Source organism: Macaca nemestrina, chromosome 16, assembly GCF_043159975.1.
Source record: "Macaca nemestrina isolate mMacNem1 chromosome 16, mMacNem.hap1, whole genome shotgun sequence".
NCBI classification, from domain to species: Eukaryota; Metazoa; Chordata; class Mammalia; order Primates; family Cercopithecidae; genus Macaca; species Macaca nemestrina.
In genome coordinates, this window is record NC_092140.1 from 38,354,183 (window position 1) to 38,376,954 (window position 22,772).

Below are 22,772 nucleotides of genomic sequence, written 5' to 3' on the forward strand. Positions count from 1 at the left end.
TCCTTGTGTTTTGCTTAGTAAAAAAAAAGAAGTAATTTGTTTCTTCTTGTAGTTTAGTGACTGTCTGTGAGGAGGTAGCACAAACCTATTTTCAGCTTGGTGGTGTTGTTTACCAAGAAAGAAGGGCATGCATTGATACAAATCTTTGATCACTGCCATAAAATTATTAATAATTCAGTCTTTCAAACTTGGCTCATTTTCATCATTTGGTCAGAAGTATTTATTTACATATATGTGTATATTTACATGAATATGTATATATACCTGTATGTATTTATATAGAGAGAGACTTATATTCTGGCTAAGTAATCAACCACTTTTCTTTCATCCATTCATTTCTTCACTAATTTTGGAGAAGTCGCTTTTATTTAGCCATTATATTGCATTTATTCTTTTATTGCTGCTATGCCAGATAAGATGCCTGATATTTAAGAATTCTAAATTTAAAAATAAAATGAATAAGTCAACTTTTAGTTGCAGTTTCTGTGACTCACATTAAATATGTTAAAATTAGAATCTCCATAGCCTACATAAACTGTGGATGTAAAATAAAAATTCCAAAATACCCAAAGAAATTCTATAATGAATGTTATTTTAAAAGCCTATGCCAATGTGTGAGACTGTTGAACCGCAGTTAAGTTCAAATTAAGATAAGAGTTATTTTGAAAGCTGCTCCGTTGACAAACTTAATATAGTGTTCTTTATCCTTAAAGATATGGAAATCCTAAAGATTTTTATTGAATGCTTTATTTGGGAGACACAATAATGGTTAACAGAATGTCTGTGAGATGTGGATTTTTTGAAATGATTTTCAAAGATATTTTAGGAGTGCTTATCTTCCCATTTCTTATTGGATACAGTTTAAACTTCTTGGCCCTGTGCCCAAGGCCTTTGTATTAGTCCATTTTTACTCTGCTGATAAAGACATACCCGATACTGAGTAATTTCTAAAGAAAAAGAGGTTTAATGGACTCACAGTTCCACATGGCTGGGGAGGCCTCACAATCATGGTGGAAGGTGAAAGGCACGTCTTTCGTGGAGGCAGACAAGAGAGAAAATGAGAACCTAGTGAAAGGGGTTTCTCCTTAACGAACCATCAAATTTCATGAGACTTACTCACTACCACAAAAACAGTATGGGGGAAACTGCCCCCATGATTCAATTATGTCCCACCAGGTCCTTCTCACTACACGTGGGAATTATGGGAGCTACAATTCAAGATGAGATTTGGGTGGGGACACAGCCAGACCATATCGTTATTCTATAAGCTCTCCTTCCTCCTTTCTGATCTAATTTTTTATCTCTCCTTACCTTGTATTGTATGCTCTGGAGACACTGAACTGTTATACTTTGAGCACTGATATGTCTTTTGCTATTTCTTGCATGGAATGTTCGAGTCCTCCCTACTCTGCTTCTTCCTTACTTCTCTACATTCTCATTTCCCATCTCCTTTTCTTTCCACCCCATCCTCTTCTCACTCCTCTTTCCTCCGCCCTTTCCTCTGGTCCTCTCCCGGAGTGCCTGCTGCCTGCACTTTAAGCCCAGAGCATCCTATTATCCCTCAGGTCCCTCAAATATCATTTCCTCAGAGCACCACCCCTGACCCCCCAAAAAATCAATTCATTGTACTTTATCATTATTTTTCATGATTAATTATACTTAATCATAATTTATAGTTTAATAATTATGTATGTATTTGTTTAATGTTTTTCTTACCCCACCACTGCACACCTAGCACCTAAGAGAGTATATTGCCCTTGTCACTGAATGAATGAATGGATGAATGAATGAATGAATGAATGAGATGGTTTTCCTGAGAATGGATTTATTCATCACTCAATGATGAGGCGTCCTGACTGCCTTGCTTTATTCTCTGCTGCATACTGGATGCTCAATAAATGTATGTTTGACTGGAATGATGTCGCTTTTTGTACATTTATTATTGGATGGATAATAAAACTGCCCACTCATGTTATCAGTGATTCATTTAGTGGGCTGATAGTTACCTTCTAAAAATGACATTTTCTATGCTGTCATTCATTCCTTCAACAAATGCATAAGCAGCAAGGGATATTCTTGGATTTTATCATACAGAGATGAAAATATGCTTGCTATTCTCAAGGACCATTTAAGTAGGGAAAAGAGATAAAACTTCAATGTAGAGCTAACTGCAATCTAATAAGGTAATGTTACAGTATGAGTCAAATAGTATGTGAAAAGGGACTGATTACATCTGGAGATGTTAGGGAGAGCTTCAACAGAAAAGGTGGCACTCAAGCTCATTCATGAAAGATGAATAGACGTACAATGGGTAATCAAGTGAGGGAGCTTGGGATTCCCTAAAGGCAACAGTAGGTGCTAAAAACTGGAGAAGCGAAAATGACCACAAGCGTCTAGCATACATCAGGGACTGGGAAGTAATGGTGCTTAGAAAGGTAGTTTGGAGCTATATTGTAGAGGCCTCATAAATCATGCCAACGAGCCTCGGTTTCACCTATCGGACAATAATACTTTCAGCTTGTACAAACTCTGGCATTCATTCAGAAGAGATTACTGCCATTAAGCCTTTCCTTAACCAGCTGGAGCAAAGGAACCCATTGCAGATTCAATCTGTCCAAACTGAAAACTCCTAGTGAGTGAAATAAAGTTGCCTGCACTGTGCGGAGTTGAATTCTGTCCCTCCCAGTGCTTATTTCATTTCCCTTGGCATAAAAAACATAGTCATAGTGTCCTCGAACTGCTTGGGATACATTTTGGTGTTGAAGCATAATAGAGTTAATGTTTTATTATATGTGCTAAGCATTTTCTTCTCAAAGCCCGAATGTTGTTCTGGAGCATGTCAGTTACACCTTCTTATTGTGTACTACTTTTATTATTCCTTTTTTTTTTAGACAGAGTCTCACTCTGTCTCCCAGGCTGGAGTGCAGTGGTGCGATCTCAGCTCACTGCAACCTCCGTCCCCCAGGTTCAAGCCATTCTCCTACCTCAGCCTCGCGAGTAGCTGGGATTACAGGTGCACGCCACCACACTCGCTAATTTTTGTATTTTTAGTAGAGGCAGGGTTTCACTATGTTGGCCAGGCCAGTAACGAACTCCTTACCTCAAGTGACCCGCCTGCCTGGGCCTCCCAAAGTATTGGGATTACAGGTGCGAGCCACCATGCCTGGCCTATTCTTTCATTTTTAATGCCCATATAAGAATACTATTTGATTCTCTATTATAAAGTTACTTGTTGATGACAAATATTTAGAGTTGTAAATTAGGATTAGCATTTGTTGCTATCCTCATGCCAAATAAAGAGTGAAAATAGGCAGCAATACACTTTGGGATACACTTTAGGATACTTTTGGGAATACATGCCTCTGAAACCAGGCTTTTGGAGTTCTAATTCTAAACTGCCACTTCCTAGCCATGTGAAGTTGGGGCAATTACTTCATCTCTGCCTCAGCTTTCTGTCTATAAAGTGGGCCTAATAGTAATTGCCTACCTTACAGTTGAGTTGTTTTCTGAGTGCTCTGTAGCTAGGCACCCTCAATAAATGTTTGATTAATGCCCAGTCAGCGATGGGTGATGTTGTTGTTAATGTCATTATTGTAAGTGTTGTGTGAGGGTTTTCTTTTGCAAGACATCAGGAGCTATAGGATTAAGCTTGTCAAAATATGCTCCTGTCAATCATATTGCGTGGTCTTAGGGTGGCGTGCAGTACACACAGCTGCCTGTTTACCAGAATTACATAGTGAAGCAACTGGGACAACTGGGATCTACAACTTCATTCCGGAGCTCAAGGCCTTGGTTATTTATCTCCTTGATTGTAGGAGTTCCCAAAAGTCGACGAGGAGAAATTTGGCAGTTCCTGGCTTTACAGTACCGCCTCAGACACAGATTGCCTAATAAACAACAGCCTCCTGACGTATCCTATAAGGAACTTTTGAAGCAGCTCACTGCTCAGCAGCATGCGATTCTCGTGGATTTAGGTATGTTTGGCATGCGGATTATAATTTGCAAAAGTAAATAGCTGATCCTTCTGTTGAGTTGTTTTGGTTTTTGTTTGTTCTTGGGGCTGATAAAGAGCACCTGTTGGCATATGCAGAGCCATTGACTTTGTCCTTTTCTGAGGGCAAGTTGGCCATATTCCTGATTGATGATCCAATAAACGCCTGCGTATTAAATGAAGTTTTTACCCGAAAACTTGCCTCTGCAAAGGGAGCCATCTTATATTTAAATTATTATAAAGGTCATATTATGGGGTGCTCTCAGTTACTGCATTTTGAACAACTGACTTTTTAGGGCAGATAGTTGTATTTTAATCAGTGCTGGTTTTGAAACGGCTTAGAATAGGTTAAACATTTAACAAAGGTGTACTAGGTATTCCTGGACACATTGCTGAAAACCATCCTTTATATATCACTTTTAAAAGCAACATGATAAATGGTTATGTTGGTGGAAATGATGACTATACACCTATAGGGTGAGTGAAACATTAGTTGCGCTAATAGGGTAGGAGTAGGTACTCATGGCCTGGGGGAGAATTTCCAGTGACAAAATCATAAGGCAGTCTTTTTTATTTATTTATTTATTTTGAAATGGAGTCTCCCTCTGTCGACCAGGCTGGAGTGCTGTGGCTCTATCTCTGCTCACTGCAAGCTCCGCCTCCCAGGTTCATGCCATTCTCTTACCTCAGCCTCCTGAGTAGTTGGGGCTACAGGTGTCTGCAACCACACCTGGCTAATTTTTGTATTTTTAGTAGAGACGGGGTTTCACCGTGTTAGCCAGGATGGTCTCGATCTCCTGACTTCGTGATCCGCCCGCCTCTGCCTCCCAAAGTGCTGGGATTACAGGCGTGAGCCACCGCGCCCGGCCAGTAGTCTCGTTAAATGCTGATTTTCAAATAACTTGTGGAAATAAAAATGCTTTGATTTTTAAAAATTATATTGTGTCTAATTTTTCTCTAATATACTTTATTATTTAAAAATATCTACATTATTAGATTAAATATTATACATTGGCATTTGACCACTTTTTTTGTACTCCTAAAAGTTGATATATGTCAGGTGGCCAGATATGTTATTTGGGCCCATTTGGGAAAATACAAGATTACCTTATGTTTGGTGTCATCTTATATTAGGGCATATGAAACCCTAACCAAACCCTAGTTTTTAACCTCTGTTCCTTTTGGATGACAAATGGCTCTTGTTGGGAAAGGACTCAGCTCTGTTAATTATTTTTTTGAGCCCAGCAGAGTTAAAAAAGGGATTTTACAGAGAAACTGAAAATGAGTTTTTGTGCTGATTGTGCCACTAATTGTGGTCTTAGACATATTACCTTGCTTCTGAGTGTCAATCCTCTCTACTAAGTGGGGGCATTGAACAAGGCGGTCCTTGTGTTCCCAAGCAAATCTGTGGTTCTCTGACCACAAATTGGTGATACGATCAGGGGTAGTCATGATGTCCTATTAAGGAGAGAGAATGAGATCATCTTACAGTCAGACAAAAATGGAGCTAGAATCAAGTTAATGGATAGAAAGTGCATTTATAGTTTCCCTTAGCAAAAAATTTAAGGGAGAAAATAAAACCATAATTTAAAAAATTGCTTATTTGGCTCTACTTGTAGCCATCTGTGTTTCTTCAGCATGCAATTGTTATTTTCTCATATCTTCCTCTTACTGGCTCTGCAGAATTAATCTTATTGGTTCCTGGGAAAAAAAAATCACTTTTAAGCATTTGTGGGAGAAAATATTTTAAAACCTGGCCCTCTTGGAAGTTCTAACTGACAGGAGTAATCATTTCACAGGGACACTAACATCTCCCTTCATTTTTGTGGCACTAGGAAAGTCCCATACCAGTATACACAGCTGTGATGTGAAGATGGGTTTGTTTCTGGGTATAGAACTCTCCTTTTAGTGATGCAGGACTCACATTGCCAGCTCAAGTGTCTCTGTGGTAATTTTATACCTAGAGGTAAATTTTAGAGGGGTATTTATTTGAAATTGACTTGACTTGACCCTTTATTTTCCTTGATATTTTTAGATATTGAAAAAGGAAAGTGGTTTGCATGGCTCATGGAGGTATTTTAAGAGCAAAGAGCAAAATGTAGTTGAAAAAGAAGTTTTCTTCTGAATGATAGTCTGAATGTAAAGCCAGACAAACCCAAAAAGTCCCTCCAGTGTCATATTATAAGAAAAGCAGAAATAAATCTGTTTATAGACTGAAGATTTTCTTTTAAATAATATAGTATCTCTTATAGACTTCTGGTTTCATTTAGAAGGTAATCATTATATGAATTAGAATTTGCCTTGCTTTATATAGTCAGAATAAATTTTATATTCCGTTTTCCTGGTATCTCTCCTGGGTATGTCATCAGTTTGTGGATTTTTATTTTATTGTATTTTTTTTTTTTTTTTTGCTAGAAAGAAGTACTGGTTAGCATAAAATGTTTGCTCCCATATCATACATGTGAAGATGGTATGGTAGCCTCGCAGGACTTGGGATGAAAGAGAGAGAGACTCTTAGTTACATGGTGACTCCAAGCAACTCTCACTGGTTTGGGAAAGAGTGTTTATTTATTCTTGGAGGTCACTGAATTGCAATTTCACTGTGGTCTCCAAGGCATGAGGACATTTCAAAAAATATTTTTCTTCTTTTCGTCTGCAGGAAGGACGTTTCCTACTCACCCTTACTTTTCAGTACAGCTTGGGCCAGGGCAACTGTCACTGTTTAACCTCCTGAAAGCCTATTCTTTGCTGGACAAAGAAGTGGGATACTGTCAGGGAATCAGCTTTGTGGCTGGAGTCCTGCTTCTGCACATGAGTGAAGAGCAAGCCTTTGAAATGCTGAAATTCCTCATGTATGACCTTGGCTTCCGCAAGCAGTACAGACCTGACATGATGTCGCTGCAGGTGAGGCACTTGTGCTTCCCAAGGAAGGTATTAGACTATTACCAGAAATCCTGGCCCTCTCCTCAATTACTACAGTTCAGATTTAAAGAAATGGAGAGCCATTGTCTTAGAACTTGGATGAACACTGGGGCATGTTTTAGTTCACTTAGTGTGGGATTTGCTATTTAGGTAAACTTCTAAGTGTATGAGACCCATAGGCAGGATACCTTTTCCATAAAATTCCTAAAGTGAGTAAATAAGTAATTTAAGAAAGGTAGGTGATGAGGACCCAATCCTTTATGCCCTAAGTCTATGAGTTACATGGAGAAGGTATCAAGTCATCTTTATTCACTTCTCCTCAACTTCTCAATTAAAAAGGCTCACAGATCTTTTGTTTACAATCTGAAAGTGTCTTTATCGCTTTACTTTTGAGTGCACAAATAGCAGATACCATGTTATGGTTCTCTTTGAACTTATCATATCTCCCCTCCTTTATCTTCATGTAAGATAAGCCTTTACAGAGGAAAAAGTGTGAAAGCCAGTGGTGCCTTTTCAGTCTGCCTGTGTGTGTATGTGTGTGTGTGTGTGTGTGTGTGTGTGTGATGGTGTCTTGCTTTGTCACCCAGGCTGGAGTGCAGTGGCACGATCTCAGCTCACTGCAATCTCCGCCTCCCAGGTTCAAGCAATTCTCCTGCCTCAGCCTCCCCAGTAGCTGGGATTACAGGCAGGTGCCACCATGCATGGCTAACTTTTTTGTATTTCTAGTAGAGATGGAGTTTCACTGTGTTGGCCAGGCTGGTCTTGAACTCCTGACCTCAGGTGATCCGCCCACCTCAGCCTCCCAGAATGCTGGGATTACAGGTGTGAGCCACTGAGTCTGCTTTTCTTAGCAGGCTCTGAAGAATCACCATTACGATTTTTCAAGTATTTTGAGTGGGGTATTAACTGCCACTGCTGTCTTTAGCCTACCTCAGACTCCTTGTTTACACATTTCTTTCCTAGTTTATCACTTCTCTAAGTGGATTGGTTGCTAATAAGCAGTTTAAATTTTGTCTATAGATACTTATCTCAAACAAGCACTGCCTGGCAATTTAAAGCTTTCAGTGGTTAAAAATATAAAAGAAGACTTTAAAGAGGATTCTCAGGTTTTTCCTCCCTTGAAATGAGGTATACATGACTCCCAGTTCATCGTAATACTATGCTTTAGATAAGAAGTAGTACTTTAAAGATGCTTTTAAAATATACTATTTTTCCTGGTTCCCGGAGATGAGATTTTGCCTTTAATAGCTCAGTTGCCAATCTATGACAAAAGAATTGTGTTTTTACTCTGAGCATTATAGTAAATGATATTTTTTGAGAGTGAATGGAGATGAAGTATTCCATTTTTCTTCCTTTCCCAAGGTAAAATTTTGGCTGCGGATATAGGGCTTTGCCATTTTTTGCCAGAAAACCATTAGGTTTTCTGGTGTGAGTTCCTATGATTTGATTCCTCACTGATGACTATTCATAGGTTTAACAAATCAAATGACAACTGTGGAAAGTTTTATTTTTTATTCCTAAACAGTTTACCTGTATCTTTTTATCTTTTTTTTTTTTTTGAGATGAACTCTTACTCTGTCACCCAGGCTAGAGTGCAGTGGCGCGATCTCGGCTCACTGCAATCTCCGCCTCCCGGGTTCAAGCGATTCTCCTGCCTCAGCCTCCCGAGTAGCTGGGATTACAGGCATGTGCCACCACACCCTGCTAACTTTTTGGTATTTTTAGTAGAGATGGAGTTTCACCGTGTTAGGCAGGCTGGTCTCACATTTCTGGACCTCAAGTGATCCACCCGCCTTGGCTTCCCAAAGTGCTGGGATTACAGGTGTGAGCCACCGTGCCTGACCACCTGTATCTTAATATCAGATAGGAATCAGATGCTCTTGTAAGGAATTCAATAATTCTGATTTTCAGAAACAACAGCTTGGGAAGCTATTATTAGAATTTCAAAGATACAGGGAAGTACCTGTGAGTAGTGTTTGATCTGGATCCACAGATAAAAAGATATAGCTATCAGTTTAAAAATACAATGATATTTCAATTTACAAATTCTTCATCAATTTCACTTTACAAAAATTCATGTAAATTGGATTTATACATTCATTTAATATGCCCTATAAGTACCAAGAAATATTTTATGTCTATAATTTTGAAAATGCAGACATTTAAAAATCTTTGGTGACAGCATTGCTGTAGGTCACAGTATTGGGGACCTTATTCTGGGATAATAGATCCTTTTGCATTTGAAAGTGGAATATCACACTTTCTCACTTTCTAGAGCAGGAGGTACTGTTTGGGTCTAGCCAATAGGACGTTTAGAAGTGTGCTTGAATACCTCTTGCAGTGGGTTTGAACTCACTCCACAGGATTTCTGATTTCTTGCTTCTCTCTTGGTGACTTGGGTGCTCCAGGCTTCAGTTACCTTATCTGTAAAATGTGGGGGTTGAGGTCTTTTTCAACTTTAAATACCTGTATCTCATCACGTTAGTTTCTGCTGCTTTCTGTGTTAAGCATAAAGGCATCATATCTTTTCCTCTGAAGTTTTTGGTCTCCACTTTTTTTCATCCTCTCTCTCCTAGCCTTATCTCTCTCTCTGCATCTTTCCTTCTCCAGTTCACCTCTTTAATCTGAAGGTTTGCCTTGGTATCTGTAAGGTGGAACTGAAGAATTATTTGTTCTTAGCAAATAGAATTTTGTCATTAAAGCTTTCTTTAAAGGAAGCCTGAATCGTGTTCTTATTTGCCCACATATCCCTTGATGGAAGAAACTCTCTTGACCCCCAGTTGAGAATGTACGATGGGGTAGGTGGGAAATAAGATTCTCTTAAAAAAATTAAATGTTGAAGTATTGCTTCTTTTTATAATCACAAGTGAATGAGAACAGTGAGCTTTTGATGATGTGCTTTCTTTTTATGCTGCTAATTAGACTTTTTTGATTTTTGTGCTTACCAAAATACTAATTCTTTTGTTGATAGGTGCTCAAAATTTCTGGTTTCTATGATGCAAATGGTCTAAAGGAAATGTATGTGTTTTTTTTTTTCAACATGACTTTTTGAGATAATCTCATTTAGAAAAAGACTTTCTGTTTGACTCCAGCTAAGCTTCTTATTTTATAGCTATGACTGCCTCTGGCTCTTTAATTCCCTTTTATTTACAGTTTGTGTGGAAACTGAATTTCCAAAGATATTTGTTGTAGAGAAGGATGGAACAATTTTTTGTATTTATGCATAGTTTTTGATTTTTTTTCCAAAGGAGTCCGTTGATTTTTAGTTCTGTACTCTAGAAATAATTGTTGAATTCACAACATAATTGGTTATTTTTATGCATTGTCTTAAGAGTGATGTTTTAATAATTTCTTTTAGTGAAAGAAGTTCTACTAGATTTAATAAAACATTTTATACATTTTTACCCCAAAATATCAAGCCAATATAACTGATCAGGGAACCACCACTTATCTGTTCACTGTGTGGATAAAAGTTTAAATTAAAACACAATTCCCGAATTTCTTTGTTACTTACTCCTGCTTTTATCTGTAGTATCACAGATATGAGTTTAAAAGTTTCTGTGTGCTGCTTTTTTTTTTTTTTTTTTTTTTTGAGACAGAGTCTTACTCTGTCACCCAGACTGGAGTGCAGTGGCCGGATCTCAGCTCACTGCAAGCTGCGCCTCCCGGGTTTACGCCATTCTCCTGCCTCAGCCTCCCGAGTAGCTGGGACTACAGGCGCCCACCACCTCGCCCGGCTAGTTTTTTGTATTTTTTAGTAGAGACGGGGTTTCACTGTGTTAGCCTGGATGGTCTCGATCTCCTGACCTCGTGATCCGCCCGTCTCGGCCTCCCAAAGTGCTGGGATTACAGGCTTGAGCCACCGCGCCCGGATCTGTGTGCTGTTTTTATGATGTTTTCTGAAATACCAGTAACCAAGTCAGTAGCCAAATGAAATAATTTTTTCTTTTAGTTCTAGAAACATTCAGAAACAACTGCACTTTTTGCCTTAATCCCTTTTGTCATGAAAAATATGCTGCTGGAATGACTTGAATATTAGAAATAAATCTCAAGCTTCTGGCCCTGTAACATTCTAAGCTTTAATTCTATCCTAGCAGTGCAGATTGTCTGGAGAGCCAGAACTCTCTCATAAATCACATGCTGGTCACAGTAAATAGAAGTAAGCTTCTGCACTGAACATGGTAGATTCTTTAGAATGGAGACTTTTCTGGAATTAGTCCGAAATTAGGAGGGATCTTCTATGAGGTTCGTGAGCCAGGACAGTTCTCATTAAATTCCAAAAGCAATGCCTCCCTATGGAAGAAAAAATTCCATTTCTATATATATGTGTGGTACTCAAACACACGTGATAGAGAAACTTGCTCAGTCTTCTTAGATAGACTTTCAGTAACTTGCTTTATGGCTTCAGTTAAGTGAACTTGGATTTTAGTATCAACTTTAAAATCACAAAAATGAAGTAATACTGCTTATACTTATATATGTGAATTTGTTGTTAAATATTAGAATAAAATTAAAATCAGTGTATTTGATGCACATGCAGATACATGCATAATATTTTATTTTTTCTTCTCCAAATTAACTTTAGATTCAAATGTACCAGCTGTCCAGGCTCCTTCATGACTATCACAGAGATCTCTACAATCACCTTGAAGAAAATGAAATCAGCCCCAGTCTTTATGCTGCCCCCTGGTTCCTCACATTGTTTGCCTCTCAATTTTCATTAGGATTTGTAGCCAGAGTTTTTGGTAAGATGCCTGTAATTAAATGAAACAGTATTATTTATTCCAAGGACTATACTTCTACTTCTAGCCATATAATACCCCTATTGTTTTATCACGTGTTACACAGAATAGCAAATTGCTAATGGAATTTAATAAATGTGCCTGGCTCTATTCTGACAGTAACGTAAAACCATATTTGTCTTATATAAAATTGAAATTAAAAGGGAAAGAGGAACTGGGCTTCTGTATTTGAGTAAGCTGTAATGGAGCTCTTATTTTCATTTGTACCTAAAAATCAGAGCGTATACTCCTAAAATCTGGACTAGGGACAGACTCTGTATAATTTTCCAGATTTTTATATACATCTTTCTACCCCCCATTGTCTTCTTCATCTTGCATTCAGAACACAGAGAAACATGTTCTTAACTTGTATCAATGTTGTTTCTAATGGCATTTCTTAATCTGACTTTTTGTTGTTAACAGAATAACTTTACTTCCTGTTTCATTGCTCATGTGACTCTTCTTTCACGCCAATGCAGTTATGGTGGGACAGTCTGTAAGACTAATGGCTCAGGGAAAACACTAAGTACAGTCAGTAGAGCCCAGGGCAAGTTACTGAGTAACTGCCTTGCTCTAATCACAGTGTTTGCCACTGGGAGTAAAAAGAGAGTATAATATGGTTTATGTCCCCTTTGGAGGCCCTTATATCTATTCACAAGTCTTTATACTTGTCTAAGTCTGTTATTTGAAAAGCAAAAATTAAAACAACCACCACCACCAACTCTTCATCAGAGGTTTGTTCTAATGATGTGTAGGACCTCAGTTACCTTAAAAAGGACTCCCTTAATTTTTATGTTCTGATCATCTATTTAGCAGACATGGGCAAAGCAGTCAGTATTCACTCACAGCTGCACTTCTGTTAAATTGGAGCTGTTTGTCAAATTGTACTGGCGCAGTTGTAGGTCATTGTCAGTGTTTGAGAAAATGAAAGAGCATGCAGTGAAGATATTAGGGAATATTACAAATAGTAAGGAAATATGTTGTTTGGAGAAATTTGTTTTGAGGATATATGTGTAATATGTATATGTACCAGATTACAACATATGATATATTTCTTATTGAAGACTGTGGTGGTTTAAAAGTTAAACACTGCATTAGTGTTACTACAATTTATAAAATGCAACAAAAGAGTAAAGTTAAAATGCGCTGAATCAAATGTTCATCAGATTTCTCTTGTTTATTGAATATACACTATTGCTTTTCTACAGTGACATTTTCTCTGGAGCTTGGGTTCCTATTAATGGGTCTTCGGTAAATCCTTTTGTTTATATATGTTTTTCTTCCCAGAGAATAATCTATCATATCAAAATGATGTTTCAGGGCACCTCTCTTTGACTTACCCTTGGAAGCTTGATGTCAAGAGTTCAAGAAACAAATGTCATCAGTATCAGTTTTTCGTTATGAGAATACAAATGATGCTGTTGGCTATACAACAGCTGTTCAACTCTCTTCTTTGAATTTATAAAAGAATAGAGCTGGCAGGAAATAGATGCATGAGCAAGAAGAACTATGTTTGAAATAATGATTCTATGGTTCCATCTTCATTAAAGACTCTCTGTTGTATATTATTCATTAAAGAATGACATAGATTGAGAGAAACTTTCATACAAAAGTACTAAGTACTTGATTTCTTTCTTTCTTTTTTTATTTTTCTGAGACTGAGTCTTGCTCTATTGCCCAGGCTGGAGTACAGGGCACAATATCAGTTCACTGCAACCTCTGCCTCCTGGGTCCAAGCGATTCTCCTGCCTCAGCCTCCCAAGTAGCTAAGACTACAGGCATGTGCCACCACACTCAGCTAATTGTTGTATTTTTCATAGAGACAGGATTTCACCGTGTTGTCCAGGCAGGTCTCGAACTGCTAGCCTCAAGCCATCCACCCGCCTCAGCCTTCCAAAGTGTTGGGATTACAGATGTGAGCCAACACGCCTGGCCTAGTACTCGATACTTTTCAAAATTATTGCCTGTTTGTATTTGTAGGGAAGCAGGGCTTAGAGTTAGGGTAGCTCTTATATTTCTCTCCGGATTGAGGTTGTATGTTTGCCATTTGTTTTAATTTTTCTTTTAAGGTTTTTTTTTTTTTTTTTTTTTTTTTTTTCCTGGTGTGGCATAGATTTAATTACATAGCTGGTTCATTTACTTTTTATTATGGTAATGAGAGTTTGAATAGTACTCATTGGTTATGTTAATTTGTTTTTGTATTCCTGTTGTGAAGAAAAATCTATCAGTTGAATAACTGTCCTTGAGGTTTACCTAGTCTCCATTAAATTTGGCATTAAAAATTAAAAATAGTTCATGGACAGAGATATACACTTTGTCCTTTTTTACCCTGGCTTTATCTGAGATTCTTAAGAGGAATATTAAAACATCTGCTTATTTGTTTAGTTATATTACTTTTTAAAAAAAGCTGGATGCTTTTGACCAGTTTTCTTTTGCAAAACATATAAAACAAGTAAATAAAAACCTTTAGCAGAAATAGCATGCTTTTTACAAGAGTGGATGCATAATTTTGATCATGAAAATTGTATCTCTTCTTTTAGATATTATTTTTCTTCAGGGAACTGAAGTTATATTTAAGGTTGCACTCAGCCTACTGAGCAGCCAAGAGACACTTATAATGGAATGTGAGAGCTTTGAAAATATTGTTGAGTTTCTTAAAAGCACGCTACCTGATATGAATACCTCTGAAATGGAAAAAATTATTACCCAGGTATGATTTAAATGCTAATAGTATTATAGAGTAGTTTTCTCTACTGAATATATATTAAATGGTTTAGCATACAAATGTAGCTTTGCTTGACAGGTATTTTCATCAGATACATTTTATTTAGAAAGGGGACTGTTGTGAAATTTCTACATTGTGACATTGTCTATCTGGCTATGCACAGAAAATGTGGTTTAGTGCTACGTAATGAGTTTTTCAGGAATCCTTTCAATTTAAACCAATGCTAAAACTGAAGATAGAACTGACAGAGTCAGGAAGGCCTGAGAGTAAAATCAGATCGTCTTGCCTTTGTTATCTTGTTAATTATTTTGTAAAATACATGAAGAGGACATGTGGCAAGAGTACAGGCTTTGGAATTAGAAGGTATTGGGTTTGCATCTACTTCTAGCTCTTTAATTGGTTGTTTGGCTTGCACACATCAGCCTAATCGTCCAAACTCTAGTTGTCCAGAATGGTACAGTACTGGACAAGTTCTAGAATGGGATAATACTGATCTGAGAGGTTTTATGAAGCTTACATGAGGAGACTTGGTGTATCAGTCTTTGTCCTTCCAGGAAACATTCTCCCTCCAATGATTCAAATGAAGGAACTGTCTATAAAGGTGTGGGTAGGCCTAAGGGAATCCAACACAGATGTCCAGGTGCCCAGGAACTAGTAACAGGGAAACTGTTCAAACCTCTGCTGCAGAGGGGCTAAGTGGAGGATGTAATAGTGTTACTAGGTCCAGGGAGAGCTGGAACTGTGGAGGAGGGTTCTGTGCTGGTTGTTGTGGTCTTGTTGAACTAGGCAGAGACGGATCAGGGAAGAAATACCCAACCCTTTTCTCCTGCCCCTCTTCATCTTGTGCTGGCATCTTCTGTTTGCCAAACTGAACCAGAAGCCAGCCAGAAAGTAAGTGTGGGGAATTGTCTGCCTGCCAGGGTACAATAGAATGGATGAGGGCAGAGAATGGATCAGAGAAGCAAATTGAGAGTAATCTGCACACCGTATGTGTAGTCCTTGACTCTTCATAGGAACCAGGTGAGTGGTAGCTATATATTGCTGCTGTTCAGATGCAGTGGACAAGCTTAAGAGCAGATTGATAGATTTGACAGTTAAGCTTTATGAGCATTGATAAAGTTTACCACTTTCCCGAAGGCACTTTTGATGGCAGAAAGACGATAGGGTTTAGAGAAAGGGAGTTTGGAACCTTGTTCTGGTGCCCAGCCATTTACTAGCTGTGTGCCTATGGGCAAGTTACAACCTCTCTGAGTCTCAACCTCTTCCTCTACAAAATAGGAATAACAAAAGTAGATTCTATTATAGTTTTGTATTATTTTAGGAGCAAATATAACCAATATGTGAAAGTATTTTGTACCCTGTAATTCCTACTGTAATATGAACTCTTATTATATTAATACATATAAAATTTTATTTCCATTACATGGAATCTAAATCACAAATATCTATAAACAGTTTGTATTTGTTAAAATGCTCTGTAAGCTGAAAAGTATAGCTTTTATTTGTATAGTTACTGGTTTATTAATTTTTCAGAAATATCTTTCTTGACTGGAATCAGATATTATGCTTTTAGAGATTTGAAATCAGATATCACCTCCCTTCTAAAATTGATGAGGAAATTGCCTGGCTTTACAGATTACTATTAGGATTAATGGGTAGAATTTATAGGCAGGTAAATTTGAACTTGATATTGGGAGAATTTCCTAACAATTAGAGTTTGATTACTGTGGAATGAAATGCTAATATTAAAGGAGACTTTGATGAACTTTATTTATGGACACTGGAAAAAAATGCAAATAATGCAGAAAATCACAAAGAAGGAAACAAAAGTAACTATAAATCTCAACATCTAGAGATAACCTTTGAAACTTTCTATTACATGTTTCTTTGCTTATATATACATATAAGAATGTATAAAGTTATACATAAATGAAATCATACTATATATACTATTGTGGAACCTGATTTATAATTAAAAATATATAGAGTATTAGATTTTTTCCAGTAACTACAAATCCATATTATCATTTTAATAGTTGTGTAATAATCTATTGTATCCATACCCACTAAGTAAGGAAAAGATGATGGTTATTTGAGGATAACCAGTTAGTCTAGAAGTTCTCTTATTAAAATTTGAATGTTTGAGTCTCTCTAGTAGTAAGTAGTAGAGTAAGTCAGATTTTTTGTGGTTTCTTTTCTCTTCTCAATGTTAGTATAGAGACCATTGCTTGAATAGCAGCTGTAGTCTCTCCTTCCCCCTAGGAAGTTTGGAGTAACTGTCCTCTAGCTTCAAAGCAAACGACCTTCCTATTTAGTGTTGATATGGGAGAGCAGTAGCAGCCCTAATTAAACCTTACAGCCCTGGACAGTGGTCACAGTGTGCAATTTTGAGGATTCTCTGTGTGGTACAATATGTAAATGACTCTTTAAGAGGCTTACAGGGAATAGCAAATGGATGAAAAATTTTTTTAAGATCCTTCTGCTCCATTGGCAAATAAATTAGAAATGCTTTTGGTTGCTTTATTACAGTAATACCCTATGCAATTTTGCTTACTAATCAGCAGAGATTATCTCTAACATAATAATTACTCAATAACTAATGTTGTTTATATAGTATACTACATTATGAATATCTTGGCTGCAAAATACACTTGGACATTAATTTATTCTAGTGACTTGGCTTCCCGAGAATGTTTCAATTGCATAGAAATAATCTGTTCTATTTTTAAAGAAAAAATTTCTTCTTTCACAGAAAGAGCTGTCTGTTTTTATGCTGACAGTGTAAGCTATATCTAATTTATTCTTGTATTGACAGTTACACTTTTTTCCCTTTTTTATGCTTTAATGTTCTTCATTAATAAGTATTTGGAAATATACATGAAACATACCAAGATACACAAGCTGTATCTTGTTATACATACCAAAGGCTAGCCTAACCCATGATACTTTCATGGCAGGTTTTTGAGATGGATATTTCTAAGCAGTTGCATGCCTATGAGGTGGAATATCATGTGCTACAGGATGAGCTTCAGGAATCTTCATATGCCTGTGAGGATAGTGAACCTTTGGAGAAGCTGGAGAGGGCCAATAGCCAACTGAAAAGACAAAACATGGACCTCCTAGAAAAATTACAGGTAAAGAAATAAAGATTTGAGCAAAGAAGTACTTTAATGCCTCCTGCACGCACAGAACTACCTCAGGAATGGAAGGGATATGTGTGTGGAATGAACCATTGCTAAGCAAGAGCCCATGTATCAGACTGTCCAAATGCTCTGGGGCTACAAATGACATGTTAAATTTAACATTACTTGGAAAAAATGCACCCTCACAAAATAGCTAAATGGCAGTTCAAAGTGGAATCTGCTTAAATACCTGTTGCATGTTACAGATATTTGGTTAAGTTCAAGGAAGGAAGAATTGAATGTAGGAAATTGATGAAGTTGTGAAGCACCTGGGCTTGAGATGGAATCTGGAGGGTTGGTGGAAGAAATGAGTGAGGAAGGTCTTTAAGTCAGGCTGGGTAGGAGGGTGGCATCAATAAGGAGGACATGGCAGAGCAGCAGAGTTAGGCTGATGTCAATTTCAGATAGATGTTGGGGAGAGTTAGGGTAAATATGATAGAGGCGGAATTGTAAGTGACTTTCAGTGTCAAGCCAAAGAACCTGACTGTAATCCTGTCGAGAGGGAAATCTCTCAAAGTTTTGGGGCCATGCTGTAGAAAGATCAATCTGGGAACCTTGATGAGGACAGATTGAGATGGGAGAGAAGGTAAGGAGGCCTGCTAGCAGTCACTTGTGAAAATCTATTGTGGATGATGAGAGTTGTCTAGACTAAAATGGAAATTGAAAAAGAGGGAGACATGTCTAGATAAATTGAATTACATGTAAATATTACATGTAATATTAATATATCATTCCTGCCATCAGGGAGTTCACAATTATTATTTGAGAATATAAAACACTATGTATCTGTATCTAAGCACATACTTATACATGCAATAAGCAATTTATTATAATTCTGTATTTGCAACTTGTATATGTGTGCTGTGTAGTCATGCCCCGAGGGGAGGGGCTTGAGAATGATCATGGGAGGGAGGCTAGCAGGTGACCCTCCTGAAGTCTTCAGGGGAGATGACTTCAGGGGAGTTTCAGTGCCTAATGGCTGCTTGGTCTCCACTTACTCCTCCTCTCCATTTCCTCAACACTGCACCTGGCTACAGACTGGAAAACACTAAAACTCTGCTTCTATATGGTGAGTCCCCTGTCAAGACCAGTCAGGAGAGACAGGTTAGAAATGACGGGTCTCTAAAGTGGTTGCTCCCCAAGAATGGGGACACTAAACTTCCTTCACTTTGTCTTACATTGGCTCTGGCTCATAGAAAATTTAAATCTTTTTCCTATTCAAAAGAGGGCAACATAGTCTATTTTCATAAAGAAAAATAAATGGTTGGTATACTGTCCATTTTTAGTTGGATATTTCAATGGCGATTAATTGAGTATTTGCCCTTATTAGGGAAGGTGGGTTTGTACCTGTTTTATAATGATTCTTCTGAACTTACAGACTTTTTCACTGACAGTTCAGTGTAGTCATCATCAGTTACTCGACCACCCCTCACATCTGTAAAAACTGATGAAAGTCCAAGTGTATGTTTAGAGAACTCCGTATTTCAGTCAGGGAAGGAAAATCTCTTTTAGCAATGCAAGATAGTGTCAGGAATCTCCTGTTTCTCCTTCAGCCAGGCCAGATCCCTCCCGCTCACTCAGGGGAACACCAGTGGGTGCAGAATAAGTTCTGCTACTGTTGTTGAGGGGGTGATTTAGTATTGAATTATTAGTGTATTCAGTGAGAGGAGATGACTCATGATAGTTCCATAGTTACATCTTTGTGAAACCTAATAAATCATCGTTTCATGTAGGTTTTCAGAGTATTTGTTTCACATAATATTTTATTAAGTAATTCGAAGTAATTGGTTAATATGGGTAAGGACTGGCTCCTGCTATAATGAATCATGACTTTAGCAAGACATTTGATTGCAAATCAAATTTTTGATTTGGAGGATTTTTTTTCCCCCCAAAACAGGTAGCTCATGCTAAAATCCAGGCCTTGGAATCAAACCTAGAAAATATTTTGACAAGAGAGACCAAAATGAAGTCTTTAATCCGGACCCTGGAACAAGAAAAAATGGCTTATCAAAAGACAGTGGAGCAAATCCGGAAGCTGCTGCCCGCGGATGCTCTAGCCAATTGTGAACTGTTGCTGAGAGACCTAAGCTGCAACCCTAACAACAAAGCCAAGATAGGAAGTAAGCCATAATTGAAGAGGCGTGGCCTCAGCAGGAAGTGCTCCTTAGAATACTACAGAGAGGAAGAGCCTGCATGCCGCTGGCCCAAGGCTGGACCCTGAAGCTGATGGAACCACCTAATACTGGTGCTGAGCCCCTAGTCACAGCAGGTGGACCTCGTGCTCATCAGAGCGTGCCAATCCTAAGCCATTGGACATATGTAGATTGGTTTTTGTTGTTGCTATATACATATAAATATATATATAAAATGAACATAGTTCATGCTTTCAGATAAAATGAGTAGATGTATATTTAATTTTTTTAGTCAGAACTTCATGAAATCCACACCAAAGGAAAGGTAAACTGAAATTTCCCTTGGACATATGTGAAATCTTTTTGTCTTTATAGTGAAACAAAGCCAGAGCATCTTTGTATATTGCAATATACTTGAAAAAAATGAATGTATTTTTTTCTCCAAAGAACAGCATGTTTCACTCAATGGTGAAAAGGTGGAAACATTTATGTGACTTTATGTGTATCTGTCTTAATATCTACTGACATTGTCTATATGAGGAAAGTGACTGAATACTAGTCATGCTCCTATGAGTTTTTTGGGAAGGTAGGGGCATTTCTCCCTGCCTGCTTTGTGCCAACTAGCGTGTTGCATCTACATGCATTGTGAGTCTGGTTAAGAATTACTATAAACATACATAAAGAGAAAGTAGGACATTGTGGCTGAGTGTACCTAGCTCAAGGTAAAGGAGAATATTGCTAATTTTTTAGCGAACTAGATCAGCATTATTACTCAAACTAAAAATATCACACCTGAAAAATTTAATTTAGGACCTAAAATGTCTAGATTAACTTTCTGCCTTTTTAATTTAAATAACTCATTCAGTTGTGAATGAATTCCTCTTTATTTGGTGCCACAGTCACCAAATGACAAGGATTTGCCATTTTCCCACCAAATTGTGAGTGCTCATAATTTAGGTCTCTCTACCTTAAATTCAGTATAAAGAAATGTAATTATGATTGGTTTTTTTCCAAAGATGACAAGCTGTGTTGAAATACATTTTTTCTTTTGACCAATTGACAGACTCTAATAAGCTTTAATAATTTTCCCCTTTTATGTGAAAAGTTTTGAGAACTATGAAATATTTAGGAACAAACTGTTAAAATCCATTGGAAGGGAAAAGTGGTACCAGTGGCACCAGCTCAACTAAAACCTGCAGTTCTGCATTTCAACTCTTCACTTCCTCAGTCTACAAATAGCTTATTAGAGGACATTCACGCATGCTGGGTATAGGCAAGGAAAGTAATTTTCAAAGTACATTTGCAATTCTCTTTTTCAGAGATGATTCTAGGATAGTGCCTCTGAAAGTTGATGCAGCATTTTTGCCTTTCCAAAAAGTATTTATCGTCACTGCTTTTTGCAGTACTTGTATTTTCACAGATGGATTATCTGGGGTAATTTTCTTCAAAGGGAGTTTGTTATACACAGTGAAAATTTATTATAGAGTAGAATAGTAAAGCTCTAGAGGTTTCAGAAAGCTTTGATGAACAGATGACAAACATCCGAAACCCCCTGTACACTGTTACCCAGTGTGAATATAATAACTTGTTATAGCTCAGTGTGCCCTTGAATCCAGACAGTTTCTTAAAAGACAATAAAATCTTATTAGTAAAGTTAATGTAACTTCTAAGTTCTAGAAAATGCTGATTCTGTCTACCCCATTCAATTGGGGGCTACTAATTGATTTGTTGCTTGGTTTTCCTGAGAATTTCTCTATTTGTAGGAGGGGTTTTTTCTTTTTACTCTCTGTTGATGGAAAATTACTTTATGGGTGTGATGCACAGATGGTAGCCAAGGAATCTGTTGGGAAAGTTTGGAAAGAAACCTTTTCTTTCTGTTATTCAGTTTAAAGTAAACTTTATCCTGGATGTTTATAATCAATATTAAGAGTTATATTACAGCGTTCAGAGATTAAGCTGACTTGGATTCAATATTTTCTTTTGAAAATGAATTTTCTTTTTCATTTGTGATTTTTTAAAAATGTTGCACCAGTTATGCTTCATGCATTGTTACATCTTCATCAGGTTAATGTAATGTCTAGTTCCTTTGCAATAAATATATTACTGCAGCTTTCTTGACATATACTCTTTCTTTTCGGGAGAGAAGAAGCTCTTGGTTAGAGTCTTTTACTACAGGGGTCCCTGGGTACCTGTCCATGGCCTGTTATGAACGAGGCCACACAGCAGTGGTGGGCATGTGAGAAAGCATGACTGCCTGAGCTCCGACTCCTGTCAGATCAGCCATGACATTAGATTCTCATAGGAGCGCAAACCCTATTGTGAACCTGTGCATGCAGGAGATCTACATTGTGTGTTCCTCAAGAGAATCAAATGTCTAATGATCTGTCACTGTCTCCCATCATCCCCAGATGGGATCGTCTAGTTTCAGGAAAATAAGCTCAGGGTTCCCACTAATTCTACGTTATGGTGAGTATATAATAATAATAATAGAAATAAAGTGCACAATAAATGTGCTTGAATCATTTAGTCATCCTGAAACCATCCCCTGCCACCAGTCTGTGGAAAAATTTTCTTCTATGAAACCAGTCCCTGGTGTCAAAAAGGTTGAGGACCGCTGCTTTATAAGATCTGCATGGTAAAACCCCATCTCTAGTAAAAATACAAAAATTAGCCAGTCATGGTGGTGCGCATCTGTAATTTCAGCTACTCAGAAGAGTAGGAGAGGCATGTGTTGTTACTTATAGGAGGCCAAAGAATCGTCTGAACCTGAGAGGCGGAGCTTGCTGTGAGCCATTGCGCCACTGCACTCTAACCTGGGCCACAGAATGAGACTCTACCTTAAAAAAAAAAAAAAAAAATCTGCATGGTTTGGGTTGTACCTACTTAAAATTGCTACACAAATAATTCTTCGTAATAGAATCTGAGACAACAAAGATAATTCAAGAGACATTTATGTAAGTACATTGTTACCAGTTTTCAACTTACTTTCTCAATGGAGACTTTTGAAAGAAAATTATAAGCAACCACATTGACAGATTT

General features: G+C 37.6%; 1 protein-coding gene across 9 annotated transcripts in view; it reads left to right on the plus strand.

Annotated features, from left to right (window-relative positions):
- LOC105481744 (TBC1 domain family member 4) overlaps positions 1-21,852 on the plus strand; it is a 207,971-nt gene extending 186,119 nt beyond the window's left edge. For 5 of the 9 annotated variants that reach the window (XM_071081212.1, XM_071081213.1, XM_071081214.1 and 2 more), the window contains 6 exons: positions 3,816-3,974; positions 6,651-6,895; positions 11,499-11,658; positions 14,235-14,404; positions 17,377-17,553; positions 19,499-20,996. In XM_071081212.1, the coding sequence (XP_070937313.1) occupies positions 3,816-3,974; positions 6,651-6,895; positions 11,499-11,658; positions 14,235-14,404; positions 17,377-17,553; positions 19,499-19,732 (1,145 nt within the window). In that variant the 3' untranslated portion in view covers positions 19,733-20,996. Of the gene's footprint in view, positions 1-3,815; positions 3,975-6,650; positions 6,896-11,498; positions 11,659-14,234; positions 14,405-17,376; positions 17,554-19,498 lie in introns of those variants that run through there. The other 4 variants (XM_011741474.3, XM_011741475.3, XM_011741477.2 and 1 more) reach the window with 2 other exon arrangements.
- The last annotated feature ends 920 nt before the right edge of the window (positions 21,853-22,772 follow it).